Genomic DNA, 15971 nt, shown 5'->3' with positions numbered 1-15971 from the left:
GTAGTTAGGGTAGTTCTCATATAATTATATTATTGTTAGGGGTTGCGGCAACATTTGTTAGGGGGTTTGTTAGAATAGAATACAGTTGTTATTTGTTGTTATCCGTCGTTAGGTCGTCGCAACCATTTTTGATAGGAGAAATAATGAATAATGTCTTCTATTATAAAAGGCTATAATTGCTATAAAGGCTGTCATTAAGTTATGTTTGCATGATTAAATTTTTCTCCTTACTCAGTAATCTTCCCCAACATAGTTATGGCTTAATCTGTGTGCCTTGTGGCTTTGTTTAGAACCAGATTTCGTATATCCTAATACATAATAGATGAGATGAATAACCTATTTCCTCTACTATGCATGCGATTTGAATCTGTTCTGCGTTGTGTACTAGGAAGAGTTTAATTAATTAATTTAATTAATTATATATTTCATTCCTAGCGCAATATGTTTAATTGATCTTAATCAACCCCAGGTGAAAACTGATGTGATCTGAAGTCAGCAACGAGGCAGTATTTGTAACAAAACAATCATTTAATACAATATATAAAACACATTTACAAAGGAAATACACATATATATATAACTCATTCTCACTCTTATAACATTTCATCTTCTTATTAAGGATTAAGAGATTATCATCATTTGATTTAAACCGTTTTAAGATTATACCATGATTCCTTATAATTATATTTCTCTTACAAGGGCCATACCATTAATACAACAATCTATACTATCCATAAACATATATATATATATTTCTATTGGCCTTTGTTGAATATCAACTGGGTACCATCGTCTTTTCACCTTTTTCTCTTCTGTTTAATATTTAAGACATTTAGTATTTGAGAACGTTTCAACATTTTAAAACATTTATTTTAAGTACATACATTAGGATATCAGATCTTTATGTTAACCAGTTAATATTCATGGTACTTAACTGTTGTACCGCGGCATGTATATAATTCATGGGTAACATATATAAACATAGAAAGAAAATCAACTTAGAAAGGAATCATCTTTTAAAACTGCGTCACCGTAATATTCCATTTAAACTATCTCTCGTTCTCACACATACATGATGAAACATTTTAGCTTACCGTTATCTCTCTCTTAGGCTTGCTTCAAGCTTTCTTCCTTCTTCCTTCTGCTTGATTCTGCTGCTGGAAAGTTCTTGACTCTTCAATACGATTTTCACTGACCAATTTTTACTAAGTAGCGTTTCACTATATATAAAATGTCGCGACTCTCTTAATTTTCTAGATCGAACTATCTTCCAATTCTTCTTACTAATGCTATGCTTAACAACAACGACGCCAACACTTTTTCTTCTCTCCTAACTCTCTCACTAATACACTCTCCATCTGCTTTTATATTCAGGGTCACATCCTTCGGGTATCTTACCATCGCTTGTCTCATTGGATGTTCTAATTCCAAGGCCAAAATCTTAGGTAAACTTTGTACCATGTCATGGTCAAAGAATCTGTTGACTCTTCTTCTAGACCACTTAACGAGCAACAAACCCTATGTACGTCACGATTTTCTCAGTTGCTACGAAGGCGTTGCCGACGTTGATGTTATTTCTGACCATCTTTGGGCAAGCTAGATTGTTATTCTATATCACTATCATCTGGAAAGAGCTCAAGGTATTTTGTTGTTTATATGGGGAAGGAACTGATCTTCCCCTGCTATAGCATCTTCCCAACTTGCTGAACTCCAGCGTGTTTATACGAGAAGACACTTTTCCCTTGACATCTTGACCCTCCAACGGAAGTTTATACAGCTGGAACTGTACTGTATATACTTTTCTCCTAAGCAAGGTTACGAGTGGGGCTGGGTGTTTAGAGGATATTTAATATTCTATTTCTAATTTCGAATAACATTTACTTGACTTTACTGATTTCCATCCTTGCTGATGGTATTACAATTTCTATGAATTTCAACACAATTCAAATATACATCAGCAACCAGGGAAATCAGACTAATAGTTAATTTATCCATTACTGAATATTTAATTAATCCGAAAAGAGAAAGGTGGGATTCATACCGCTCGTAACACTGCTCTCTCCCCCGAGAAAAAGATTTAGTTTACGGGATGAAAATCCAGGAACTCAATCTTTGGTAAGCTTTGGGAAAGCAGGTGCGACTTCAAACAAAAAAATGATTCCTTCCTTTACATAAAATAATTATTTGATAATATTACTAAATAACTGAAGATTAACATGGGTATATTTACTTTATCAATGTAGCAATATAGATTATTAGAATACTTCTGAGTCATTAACATAAGTAATACAATGTTATATAAGAAAAGCATACATAATATTCTTCTGAAATATTATTTATCTCTTGAATAATCACCATTCCTTTGCATTCGGGATTCACTATAGTCCTGAACCTTCAATCTTAGATACAAACTGTCCAAATAAAAAGGAATCGAATGTTCAAAATACCGTTTTTCTTCCTTCACTTCCCTTGAGTCAATGTTTTAGTCAACATCCGGATATAATACTCAGTCCAATCATCCACTTGCTTCAGCTATGATTCTGTATCAGCATCTTTTCTTGCTTCAAACACTTCCATGAGTGAACAACTTTGATTTTCTTTCACAAATTAGTCTTTCTTTCCTTATCTTCCAAATCACTCAGAAGAGATGATACATATAATAAAAAAAAAACAAACTTTAATATATATTCTTTCAGCATATTTATGAACAATGAATTACTTGATTATTAAAATACATATAGTAATAAATGACAAAGACTATAAACTAAAACTTCGGTTTCACCAAAGAAACAGAATATATCTAATAGAAAATGATAAATCATAAAAAAAAAAAATGTTTATTTCCTTCTTCTTATTCTCTTCAACGATTGAGTTCTCTTCATCTTTTATTTGACCAATTTGAAGAAAACACATCACTATTGGTAACACTTGTGATGATTTTAGCAAACTGGAATTGAAGATCTCTCTTGAATAGGACGTATAACACAAAGTTATAATGTGAGTATTGCATAATTACATCAAGGAAAATCAAAAAAAAAATGCTTTATTAGACGACTCAGTGATTAAGATGTTCACAAGTTCAGAACGATTCCCGGTGAGGTGGCAGTCTATTCTGATCTAAGTGGGAACTTCCTGTCTTTCATCTTCTCTTCTCAGATCTAAGCTATTGATGTTTTCTTCGTCAGTGATGTTTTTTCTACTATAATATATTTGGTAAGAGTTGCTTATCTCTTCCATGTTATTTCCACGTTTTCGTAATTTCCACAACACAGTTCCTAAGGCTATAATGATTAACAGTCCAGCTGGGACTCCTAATGTGAAAAAGATTGCTTCTTTTGACCAGTTTCTTTCTAAAGGTATGGTGAGTTTTAAATAACCCCATTTATCCCATGCATGACACTGATAATGACCGAAATCTTCTACACGTACAGACTTAATCATAAGTGAACTACTGAGATTTCTTGTTCCTTGCATTTCTATCTGTGTGGTCAAATCATCCAAATTTGGGCCTTTCCAAGTCAGATTTTCGACAGGAGGCACATTTTTGAAAACGCAACAAAGTTGAACATCATCTCCAAGACTTGCGAGATGTGAACTGCATATGCCTTCTGGTGGTTCTTTCAGATAAATTAAAGCCTCATCTTTTACCGACGGAAAATTCGGGATCACCCCTTCACATGAATAACGACCTGATGTTCTTGGCGACATCTTGAGGATCGTTAGAGTAGAAATAATACCAACTTGAATGAGCTTATCTTCAAAGTACCATTTTACTGTAGGCAATGGAAATCCTCTGACATCGCACTGCAACACAACTGGGTTACCATTGGTTGTGGCAATGTCACTAAGTTTCGTGTTCAAGGTGGGGCCATATGATACCGACATTATAAATGAAGTTTGAGCTGATCCTAATTCGTTTCGTACAACGCATGTGAAGTTGTTATTGTGATTTTCTCTTCGAATATTCATGATTATAAGCGTAGCATTTCCTTCCTTTATTAATCGCTCTTCTCCTTTGAACCATTGATATGAGAAAACGTCAGGATTTGCTAACGCCTCACATTTCAACTTAAAATCATCATGCTCACGTGCAATTCTTGAAGTTGCTTTCATGGTAACTCTTGGTTTATATTTAACGATGATTGTTATGGAAACCATCGAAGGGTGAGAATAAGTCACATGATTTGCAATACATGAGAAAGCCTTTTTATCATATTCTGGTATCAGAGTAGTTATCCATCTCAAATGGGAAGTCATTCTAATTTTATCTGACCACGGCTCATGGCTAGATTGTATCGATCCTTTTATCATTGAACCATCGTATTTAATCCAGCTCAATGAAGCGGGTGGCTTTCCTGCTAGAGACTTACATGTGAGAGTAGCTTGGTCTCCCTCGTTTCCACTGAGAAACGAACCTTCCCCTATCAGAGGAGGTAGAGGTGTGACATAAACTGTCGGATTAGCTGTGCTGGATCGGAACTGACGTCCATCCTCGGTATTAACCCGACAATAATAGTCACCCTCATCTGTCAACTGCAATTCAGAAATCTGCAGTGAAAAATCATTCTCTTTAGGAGAACCAACAACTTCATAGTCAGGGAGACCACGGGGTCTGTAGTAACTGTCTATATTCTTTCCATTGACAAACCAAGCTACATTAGCTGTAATATTACGAGTTAGTCTGCATGGGAAAATCATGTTCTGTCCTGCTATGGCTTCTCTATCAAGCGGCTGAAGAATAAAGATATTAGCGTGCATAGATGTAGTATACTTCAAAATTAGCAATATGACTGGCAAGAGCTTTTTCATTTGCACCTCCATCTTCCTGGTCTTCTTTCTATGAAAAGAAATTTTCTATTCCTTTTTCTTTTCTTTCCTCTTGCCCCGGATATATATATATTTTTAATATTATTTTCGTTTATTTAAGACATAATCCAAAATGTAAACTTTAACTGGAAAGATGAGTGATTAAAAATATTCATTAAATAAAAATGTGTGTACCTTCGTTAATTCCTTTTCTTGCTAGAATCTTTCTTTCTTGTTATTAAACTATTAACTTTATCGTATTTCTCTTCTTTTCGCGAAACTCTCCTGAACAATCCATTCTACATATTGATTGACCGCAAGAACGGCACAAAAATACAGGGGGTGGTCCCAGAAGCAGTGAAAAGAGAACCTTCTTGTTGGAAGTTGATCTCTTTTAGGGCAGCCTAAATCATCCAAATTTATTATCGTCTTCCCCGGTAATGAATTTTTAAGCCAATTCGTCTTTTCTGATCCCTTCACAAAGATGTAACAATAAGGGCGGGTGAGGGGTTTCAACCAAGAGTCGAAGAATGTGACTGAGGATGCTCCTCGTCCCCAAGGCAAGCCTAAAAGTTTATCACAAATCCATAAGTTTTGGGTTTGAAGATATTTTGGTAGGTCTAAAAACCTACAACCCCCTTTAAACACAGTGTTTCTTTTCAAACCATCGCAAGCAATTAAAGCAATCTCCTTGGGTGAGAGGGCTCAGGTTGTGTCCCTACAAAACTGCAGGTCTATGCAACACCAATTTTCCACGGGAATGGGAAAAGGGGCTGACCCACGCTTCGACGTCATGTGGCTAATTTCCGATCGAATTAATTTAGGTGTATAGACGGGAGTTTCCAAACTTGGGCTGCTCCACTGCTCTTCATATGTATTTCTGACTGTTAAGAAGGATTTCGCGGGAGGTTTGGCTATGTTGGGATGAGAAGAGCTCTCATTTTCTCTCTGTGCTACGAAGAGAGCATCTTCTTTGTCCCAATCTTCCTCCTCTTCTATCACTGGAATTCTGTTACTCTCAGTCGGGTAGGGTTGGAACACCCTCCTTTGGTTTTCTGTAGCTCTGACTTCTTGCCTAATACGCTGATCTTGCCTGCGGGGTTTGTACACCCTAGGATTGAATCTGGATCTTCCGAAGTCTCTGCTATTCTTCTCTTCACGTCCCTTGGTCTTCTTTATTTCCGCGAGACTGTGTGAGTCCGTCATCTGTGGCTGTTTAGCTTCCTTTTCTGCTTCAGAACTTCTTTCCATAATGGCAACGCCCGAGTTTCTTCCTTCTGTTTCTTCTTTGATGACTTGAAGACGATCTGAAAGGATCTCCTTCACTTCATTTTCCATTTCTTTTTGGTCTTCTGGCGACACTCGTACTATGGGGAGTAACCAGGCTAACATCCTGTAAATCCACTGCGAAATTTCTTCCCAAATACGTTGTATGTGCTGCATCCCTTCCGAGTTGGTTTTAATAATGGTAACTATCTTTTTTTTCTGCGGAGAAGGCAAAGAATAAAAATAATATTTTGGTTTCTTGAAATATTTATACAAATATATACCCTTTTTTTTTCTCTCTTTTTTTTTTTTTTTTTTTTTTTTTAAATGTTTCAACAGCGATTTAAAATTATCTTATTATAGATGGAAATTTTCCCATATTGTGGTTTTTTTTTTTTTTTTTATATTTATTTTGGGAACTCCTGTACGAAAGCGTAGAGTTGGGAAAGTGGCTCCTTCCACCTGAATGTAGACGGGATCGGATCCATTAATAAAGACGGTGATGTTCCCTGGACTGTGGGTGTCGTGGGAAGGGTAGCAGGTGTTTCCACATGATAGGATGTATTTAATATCCGGTCAGAGATTGATGTTGAGGGTATTTCTGACGTAGGTGCTGTAATTTCCCTCCATTTTGGAAGGAAAAGAATATCCCTAGTTAAGAGTGAAGTGATCAATGGAACACAATCAGAATTTCTGTTTAAGGTCCTCCTCATAAATTTTGAGTGATTAACCATTTTTCGATTTACCATGGTGAGAAGACTTACAAGATCCGTTTTATCTGCTCGTAGATCCAACAATTCGCAGAGGTTGTGAATATACCAAGATCCTTCTTCTGTGTGTTGCCACGACATACATTCAGACACTAAAGAATATACAATAAGCATGTCTGCCTGAAGAACTGGTTCGGTTACTGGGCTTCCCGTTTGAACATCATCTGGTATTATCAGGTCGCCTGCCAAAGCAGCACTACCCTGACAAGCTTGGATAAAGAAGATCTTAGGCTTATCTCTTAATGTCGGGGAAGCGCTCTCCCAAAAAGGTATGAACAATTGTTCCATGCCATATTTCCCGTCTCGTGCAAACAAAGCGCCAACTGCTCCATGAGTTAGTATGCAGCACACAAAACAATCAGCTTCTGAATGATCACTTGCCGCACTTTGTTGTAATGCGTGGATTAGCTCTCTTACCAGAAACTCATGATGTACTATGACATCAAAACCCAAATTGCTGAAACAGGTTGTTAACCGTACTGTGTCTTTTTCTACAGACTTCATATCCTGAAACACGGAGCTCGTCTGAAATTGAAATACCTTATTGCAGAAAATTATGCATGTTCCCCGTCTGTGATGTGCCATAGAGTACGCTGCATCTTCCATAGATGCTTGGAATGGGATTCCTTGACTTTTGATTGATTGGCGATTTATTTTAGAGAGATTGAGCAACATCATCTCGGATAATTGCGTAGTTAATGGGCGTTCGCTCACTAATTGTGCTATCTTGTCTCCGGGTCTAATTCTTATTCCTATTCTACCCAGATTCAATAATTCTACTTCTAGATTTTCACACAATTCTGGGTTTTTCAAGCTTGCGCCGACTTCCAGGTAATGACTGATGGGAATGTCAGCCCTTGGAAGGATTCTCCCTACACATCCAGTGGGCATGCGAATTTGAAGATCTGTTTGAATTATAACTTTTGATAACGGGGGAATTAAATATTCCCTTGGACTATACAAATCAAAGGCGGTACTATCTGGTGAGACCCTTGTGGGGGTATGTGCCAGTGTTGACAGTTTTGTGAAAGTCAGATACGGGAGGCGTATTTCACTATGATTTTCCATTTATATTTCTGATGAATGTCTTCTTGGGTATCCTATTTAAAAGAATGATTCCAATTCAGTATCTCTCAATTTATTCATTTATTGATTTTTTTTTTTTTTTTTTTTTTCAAATTGTTGTTATTAGTTCCAATGGAATAAGTATTCTGGGTGAAAAGAAAAGAGGCTACTTCTGAAACTTCTTTAATATTCTTTTATTCCTAACTCACCATCTCTCACTCCCCCCCCCCTTTTTTTTTTTTTAAATAGAGAAGAGAAGGTACTGCGTTTACTATTTCTTTCTCTCTCTTAAGCTTTAAACAAATAAAGCGTGAGAGGTCTAATGGGTTGCTATCCCTCCTTTTCACCCTCATTCTCTTCATTTAAAATTTATTATATTTTTTATTTTTTTTTATTTTTTTTTTATTTTTATTTCTTTTGGTAACATATTACTTCTTAAAACAGGTGAGGCACAATGAAAAAATAAATGAACACATCAGTATTATACTCAAGAGTATTAATGGTAATTTAAACCAAGAGGTTAATCCATCACCAACTAACTGTTGGAGCCAAGCTGTCCATGGCGGTTGACCAGGAGAAAATCCAGAAATTTGGGATAACTGGGAGAAGTTTGGATGAGTAATTTGTAAAGTAGGATCTTCCAAACAAAATTCTAATTCTTTGCAATCCGATATGGTTCTGCCTAACAGGCATATTTTCTCCTCATGACATTTCACATCTGTCTTAAATTCGATCGTATAAGTAGTAGGTATCTCATATAATTTGATTGATCTTGTAGCCACCAATATGTTCTTAAAAGATGTAGATACTGTACCCGCAAGACATGTAGACATGGCTTGGAAGGTTAAGACTGCTAAAGTGTCACAAGCAAAGCATCCTATCGGAGATGTTATTTCCTCGATGAACTTCGGACACACTGTATGTGTTTCCAGAAAGATGCTGTATCCTGAGAAAGAGAGATCGACTATCAATGGAGCGGTTTGCAACATTTTTGACACAAGCTGGCCTGTAGGCTCAATTTCCAACTGATGTAATGTTTGGGTTTTTGGTAACCTGTTAATTTTACCAGTTATCATATGCTCCAAATATGACTCACTCTTGCGACAGCTGACCTTTTCCTCATAGAAATGACACTGTATCATCTTCTCGTCAAAAATAAATTGCTTGGATACACTATAATTTGACTGCACATCTCCTATTTCTCCGTATTTCGGTCTAGATGGTAGTGCAGCCTGATCTATATAAGCTTCGGTGTTTCGTCCTACTCTTAAAATTAGATGACTGTCCAGAATGTCAGTAGGCTGATCAAATGTACCAACTACTTGTATTTCAATATTATTTCTTGTGATGGCAAAATTTTTCAATGATATTGTTTCAACTGTATCATTAGATTGAGACTATTTCTACTACATATTGGCAAGAGACTCCCTCAATTTTTCTGACTTCATATGCCTTAGTGAAATCTGGAACCAACCAAACTCGATAATGAAGACAAGGTTGACTATCAATTATGTGACAATTCGCGCCACTGTCTCCGGCGATGCAATCAGTTATACCTGGCCAACTTAATGATCCTTTTGTCAAGGCCTGAAATTTATAACCCCCATGAACAGAAGGCATTCTGTGGACATGCCACTTGGCTAATCAGATGCAAATCCGTGGGAAAAGTGTAATAGATACGTTTCGTTTGCCAGTGACATCGCACTTGCTTGAAAGTTAACTGTAGTTGAAATAGAGTTTGCTGTGTGCTTGAAACGAACCATAGGCATTGATTGTAATCCAAATTCATCAAAGTAACCCGTGCTTTAGTGTATAATTTGCATGGGCGTGATAAATCCGAATCACACTCTTCCACCTCTGCCTGTAGAATTTGATGGTTGGTGCAAGTTGATCCGGCTGACAAAATGATAGCTGACATAATCACTAAAACTTGCAATAGTGTCACTCTCACTTCAGGTCTGAGGTTTACCTGTGCATGATCTAAATATTCGCGTACTCGCCCTGTAGTTGTTTTCACCGTTTCTCCAGTAGTCAGTCCTGCCCATGCTGTTAACCTCCACATCGCTTTGAAGACTCTCCAGGTGCTTTTTAACATTAAAAACAGACCGTTAATTGCTTGCCATACAGATTTAAAAATGAACTTAGCATACCAAATAATCATTGCTGCTATTAATCCAATTGTTACATACACTATGTAAGTGACAAACTCAGGCAAGCAGTGTCTGCTTCTAATTAAATCCCAGCATACTATACAATTTAACCTTCGGCATTTGTCTCTGCCCTGCAAGTGTATGATTCCTTCGACAACTTTTCCCTTTTGTGAAATAAACAGAAACTTCAAAGGTCCTGGGGTCAACAAAAACTCCCGAGGAACGCTTACTTGAAGAGGCTCACTATCTATCACAAAAGATTTTTCTACGCCAAACTTTCTCACGATCAATGTGCCTTTCTGTGATACCGTAAAAATGGAATCCACGAATGATACTTCCAAGCCCAGTTCTTCAAAATGGGCCATTTCATCCGACATTAAATGTCTCCGATGTCTGATAGGTTGTAGGTTCCTATCCGACGGTGCTATACAAACTTTAAAGGAGATTATCGGAGGATTTTTAACTACCTGCGAACCTATTTCTGCTAACCAGTATGTCTCTGCTGCAAGTCTTTGACAGGTGCAAGAAGACAACTGATCACATTCTGTTTCAAAACAATATTCTAAGCTCCCTTTACACCTGCTTTTGGAACATTCACAATCCTCATCTCCCCTTTTACATTGGTATACAATTGAAGTACCATTCTCCTTTAATGACTGTTTCAAAATAAAATGTCCTGGCCGCACTAAAGTATTATTCGGAAGGTATAACATTGATACCCATTGCTTTACACAATCATGGCAATTTGCCTTGATACAACTATCAGCAGGAATTACTTTGAGTAGATCCGTTGACGGATTCACTGATCCACATTTGTATATACCTTGCTCAACTTTACATATTTCCACAGTCGCGTGGCTGATTACTTCATAAATCACGTGAACCAAAATCAGCAGTATTCTTGAATTTATCTTCATTCCGAACGTCCTTGTTCGAGTTCTTAGCGTTCTTAACCTACATAGAGTATAGAAAATAATCCATCAGTCTTGAACTTCGAACCCTCTTTGAGTAAACAATTGCCATTTGGGATATCGAGCTTTTAGGTGACAAAAAATTATCTCCCTTTTTTTTTTTCGAAGGAGAAGGATAGGCGGCCTTTACTCTAAACAAAAAAAACTAGATCTTGTGTATTATATTTCTTAATTTTCTGCCCAAGATAAACGGTTCGCCTTGAAAAGTTCAAAGCACTTATAGCTACAAGTCATTCTTTATAAATAAACCTTGAGTGATATGCCCTCTGATAAAACCTAATAGTAGGGCATAAAGCAGACAGCTGATTTTTTTTTTTTCTCTTTTCAAAACAAAACAATTGATAATAACTATGCATTTATCCTGTCTTGACGATCTTATGTTAAGGCAATGTCATCAATTCCTTAATTCCATATGTGACAGAGTTATAATGAGTAAATAAAGTTCTATTTGACAATTATTTGTAGAACTAAAATTCTGATGTAGATTGCTCCAAACGTTTTAAGAGCAAAATGTGTTTTTTTTTTTTTTTTTTTTCCTTGAAAAAAAAAAACAGCACAAGAAGATCCCCTTATCTTGATCTTGAAATTCAGATGTGATGTTATCTCTTATTTCCTTTAACTCTTCTCTTTAGAAACACGATAAAACAAATAGTAACTGGGAGGAACCAGCCGTCCCCAGGCTAAATGCCTCATCTCATCTCCAAAAGAACTGAATATTATCTTTCTTAGATATCACTCTGAATCTTCTTTCTTGAACTTGAATTTAGACTTATTATGAGAGAGAGAAAACAAAATGAACTAGGGAGTACCCGGGAAGCCCTAGACCATTTGCATCCTTCCTCTCTATACTTAATCTTGTATACTCAAAATATATTTGGCGGGGTGAAAAATTATCATCTGCTCAGTAATAGTGGTTCATCACTATTAGTTAATTAAAAGTTCTGGCACTATTCTCCCTTTTTTTTTTTTTTTTCTCAAAAGAATAACTTATGCTTTTTCTTGAAACTTCTCTTAAATTCTCCTTCCTGTGTTACTAACTATACTGTATAACAATCTGTGCTCGTTGAGCTATCCAATAACAACTGCTGATAAAACATGATGATAGATTCGAATGCAATCCGTTTTTTTTTTTTTTTTCTTTTTCAATTATGGTAACCTCTTTAATGCTAAATTAAATCAGTAGGTACAATACATAAAAATGCTAATTCTTGAGACTAATCATGTGCTCAGTCCTTTGCATTTATCCACTTCACTAAAAGATCATATCCATCGTTCGCCCAATTTCGTTCTGAAGTTGGTTCGGGATTGGGTTCAATTTCAGGTTCATTCACCCATCGTACAAATCGATCATAAAGACTCTGATCTTCAGAGCGTGGTGGTGCTGCTTCTGCCCTTTCTTCAGAGCAGACTTGAACTGGCTGAGATTCATCTTCTTTTCCAGTATTTTGAGAGGGGCCGCTTTGGTCCATTTCTTCATCTGACGTTTGAATTGTCTCAGGAACAATTACTCTATTTGATGCCTGAGGATGTATTTTCACATCTTCCTTTTCAGGAACTGATATAAAATGAGGCTCATGGCCTTTGCTGCGTAAATTATATTGATGTGTTGGCTGAGAACGCACTTGCTGTTTTCTGACTGGCAAAGTGACAGTTTCCTTGTGTTCTCTACTCTGTGGACTTGCCTGTTGATCTTGCTTTGTTTGTGTCGCTTGCTTCTGACCCCTATTTGGCAAATACTCTAATGGAATTGAAACGGGTAAACTTTGTGGCTGATAGAAAACAGGTTCGATCCATTCTTCTTCTTCATCTGTCTCCGATTCCACATATACTCTTTTAGGTTGAGTGCTTTCTGAGGTTCGTTCAGGTGATGTAGTAGTCTCAGAAGACTCTAAACGTAGCTCTGGAAATGGTTTGCGATCTATCACTTTCGTTAATCTGTCTACATGTACCAGTTGCTTATCCTTAGGATGATATATATGTTGAATCTGAAAATTAACAGCGGATGTCTGTGATATGACACGATATGGACCACTACTCTGTCGAGACAACTTGCGTGTTCTACCTGGTTTTACCATAGGAGTATAGAGGTATACTATGCTTCCAACCCTAATCTGCTTATCTACAGCTTTAGTAGAGCGATATTGTTCTTGTGTTTGTGCAGCTTCTTCCAGATGTTGCTGAACTATTTCATAAGTTCGCTGCATCCTTGCTACCATTTGCTCTGAATAATGCTCTAAAGAAGCGTATGTAGGGTGGATTTCTGAAGTCCAGAGATGCTGAGGCATCACAATATCTCTCCCATACATTTGGTGTTTCATGAGTAGCAGAATGTACAGCCGAATGATATGCTGCTACTGCCAATGGAACACAGGTATGCCAGTCTGATTGAGTAGCATTCACGACATGCGATAGGATTGCTGCCAGAGTTCTATTCAGCCTTTCTATTTTTGCGTTTCCTTGAGGATGATAGGCGGTGGTTTCCAATTTCCTAATGCCTAGTTTTTGATAGATCTCTTTCATTAAAGTTGATAAGAAGTTACTTCCTCTATCAGTCAATAAAATCTGTGGAATTCCATGTCTAGCAACTACATGATTCACAAAAGCGGTTGCCACTTCTGCTTTCTGTGTCTTCAGTGGTATTGCTTCTACATAACGTGTAAAACAGTCTACGACCATCAGCAGATATTTATCTCCCTCCAGGCTGGTAGGCAATGGACCAAGAATATCCATGCTTACTCTATACCAAGGCATTGTTTCAAAAGGAACCCACATAAGGTTAGCTTTTGCTTTTGGATTATATCCTCTTCTTTCCAAACATGAAGGAGAAGTGTTCACATAAGCTTTAATGTCAGAGAACATATTCACCCAGAAGAAATTTCTCCGTACCTTCTGTAAAGTTTTATCAAACGCCAAGTGCCCAGCTGAAGGAGTGCTGTGACAAGCGTCTAAGATCTCTCGTTTTAGTGCATGTGGAACCACTATTTGTTCAAAAGGCTGTTCTCGAGCTGATCTTGTGTCAGGTAAAGTATAATGGCATAAAACACCATCATTTAAATAGTATGAATCTGGAATTTTTGATAAAGCTTGGGTGTTTCCTTCTAAATGAGTGATCAACGATTTCAGTTTATTATCTTCTCTTTGTAATGTTCTTACCAACTCTTTAGTGGCTTCCTTTGGCATTACTAATGTTTCAAGCGTAGTTCCGGTTGACATCGTCGCAACATGTTCATTCTTAGATTTCTTTTGCCTCTTAGGCTTAGCATCTTCCTCTAATATACTGGTCTAGATAAATAATCAGCATTAGAATGCAGTCTACCAGGATGGTAAGTGACCTCAAAGCCGTAATCTTGCAGCATTAAATTCCAGCGCGTTAAACTAGGAGTTGGATTTTTCAATTGGAGAAGATATTTTAATGGTGCATGGTCAGAAATTATCTGAAATTTAAACCCGTATAGAAAAGGTCTAAACTTCGAAATGGAGAAAACGACTGCTAAACTCTCCTTTTCCACTGTACTATACGACTTTTCAGCTTGTTTTAACAGACGGCTAACGTAAGCAATAGGATGTTTCTCTCCATCTTCTGCAATCTGTTCAAGCACGCCTGAGATGGCAGCCTGGCTAGCGTCTGTCGACAAATAGAAAATTTTGGAAAAGTTAGGATAAATCAAAACAGGTTCTGTTATCAGGGCCATTTTAAGCTTCTCAAAAGCAGCCTGTGTTGCTTCATCCCATTTGAAGGGCATGTCTTTCTTTGTCAATCTTGTCAATGGAAGAGATATTTCTGCAGTCTTTAATAAACTTTCTATAGAATCCTGTCATACCTAAAAATCTTCTGACTTGTTTTACTGTTTTAGGAGCTAAACTTTTTTTGATGGCTTCTACATTTTCCGGATTTCGACGGACGCCTTCAGAGTTGATGAGATGGCCAAGGTAAGTGACTTCTGGCTTTAGGAAATCACACTTAGAAGGTTTTAACTTGAGATCGTATTGTCTCAGTCACTGAAAAACAGTTTCCAATCTTTCAAGATGTTCAGTAAAGGTTTTGCTGGCTATAACAACGTCATCCATATAACAGAAGATGGATTGTTTCTTTAAACCTTGCAAAGCTATTCCCATAGCTCGCACGAAACCTGCTGGGCTATTTTTTAATCCCTGTGGTAATTTTTCCCACTGCCATAAGTCTTGACCCGTTGTAAATGCCGTTTTGTGCTTATCAGCAGGATGAATTGGGATCCGCCAAAAGCCAGATTGGAGGTCAAGCGTGGAAAAGAAACGAGATTCTGATAAAAGTTGCAATATCTCCGAGATTTGAGGAAGAGGGTAATTATCTGCCACCATTTTCGCGTTAAGTTTTCGAAAATCAACACATAATCTAAATGAATTGTCACGTTTTTTGACAATGACGATCGGAGCACTGTATGGTGAAACACTCGGAGAAATTATCCCTGCCTCTAATAGTTCATCAATTTGGCGATCTACCTCAGTTCGCAGAGAATACGGCGTTCGGTATGCACGTTGTGCAACTGGAATGTCATCTGTGAGCTTTATTCTATGTTGTAAGATTTTAGAATCGCCTAACTGGGAAGGAGATTTGGCAAAAACATCTCTGTATTCAAGTAACAATTTGGACAGTTGCTTTCGTTGAGAACCAGTTAAATGATTCAGTTTGAAGTCTTCTATAGACACTGGAGATGATCTCCTAACTTTCTCTTTCTCCCCTGCAAAATTAGCTTCTTTCATATTAACACATTCTACTTTAACAAGACCTGTCCCTTTTGCTAAATGCAATGGTTCGGCCGAAACATTCGCAGTCGCGACAGAAGCACGCCTGTCTTGAGATAACTGATCTAATGAGCAACAAACAGCTAGGTCATTAACGCCTAAATTATAATTTGGTTCGATTATTACTGCCTGTTCAGGAAAAAGCTTGTGATCACACTGCA

General features: G+C 37.2%; 1 protein-coding gene across 1 annotated transcript; it reads right to left on the bottom strand.

Moving 5' to 3' along the window:
- Positions 1 to 3117: 3117 nt before the first annotated feature.
- Positions 3118 to 4758, bottom strand: LOC150074858 (irregular chiasm C-roughest protein-like). The gene has a single exon (XM_090389458.1). The coding sequence runs from the start codon at positions 4756 to 4758 to the stop codon at positions 3118 to 3120; it is 1641 nt and encodes a 546-aa protein (XP_090245584.1).
- Positions 4759 to 15971: the final 11213 nt, after the last annotated feature.

The sequence above is a fragment of the Mastigoproctus giganteus genome, unplaced genomic scaffold (assembly GCF_048544385.1).
Source record: "Mastigoproctus giganteus isolate SK-2022 unplaced genomic scaffold, ASM4854438v1 scaffold_36, whole genome shotgun sequence".
NCBI lineage: Eukaryota > Metazoa > Arthropoda > Arachnida > Uropygi > Thelyphonidae > Mastigoproctus > Mastigoproctus giganteus.
This window is presented reverse-complemented; position numbering and strand designations above follow the sequence as displayed.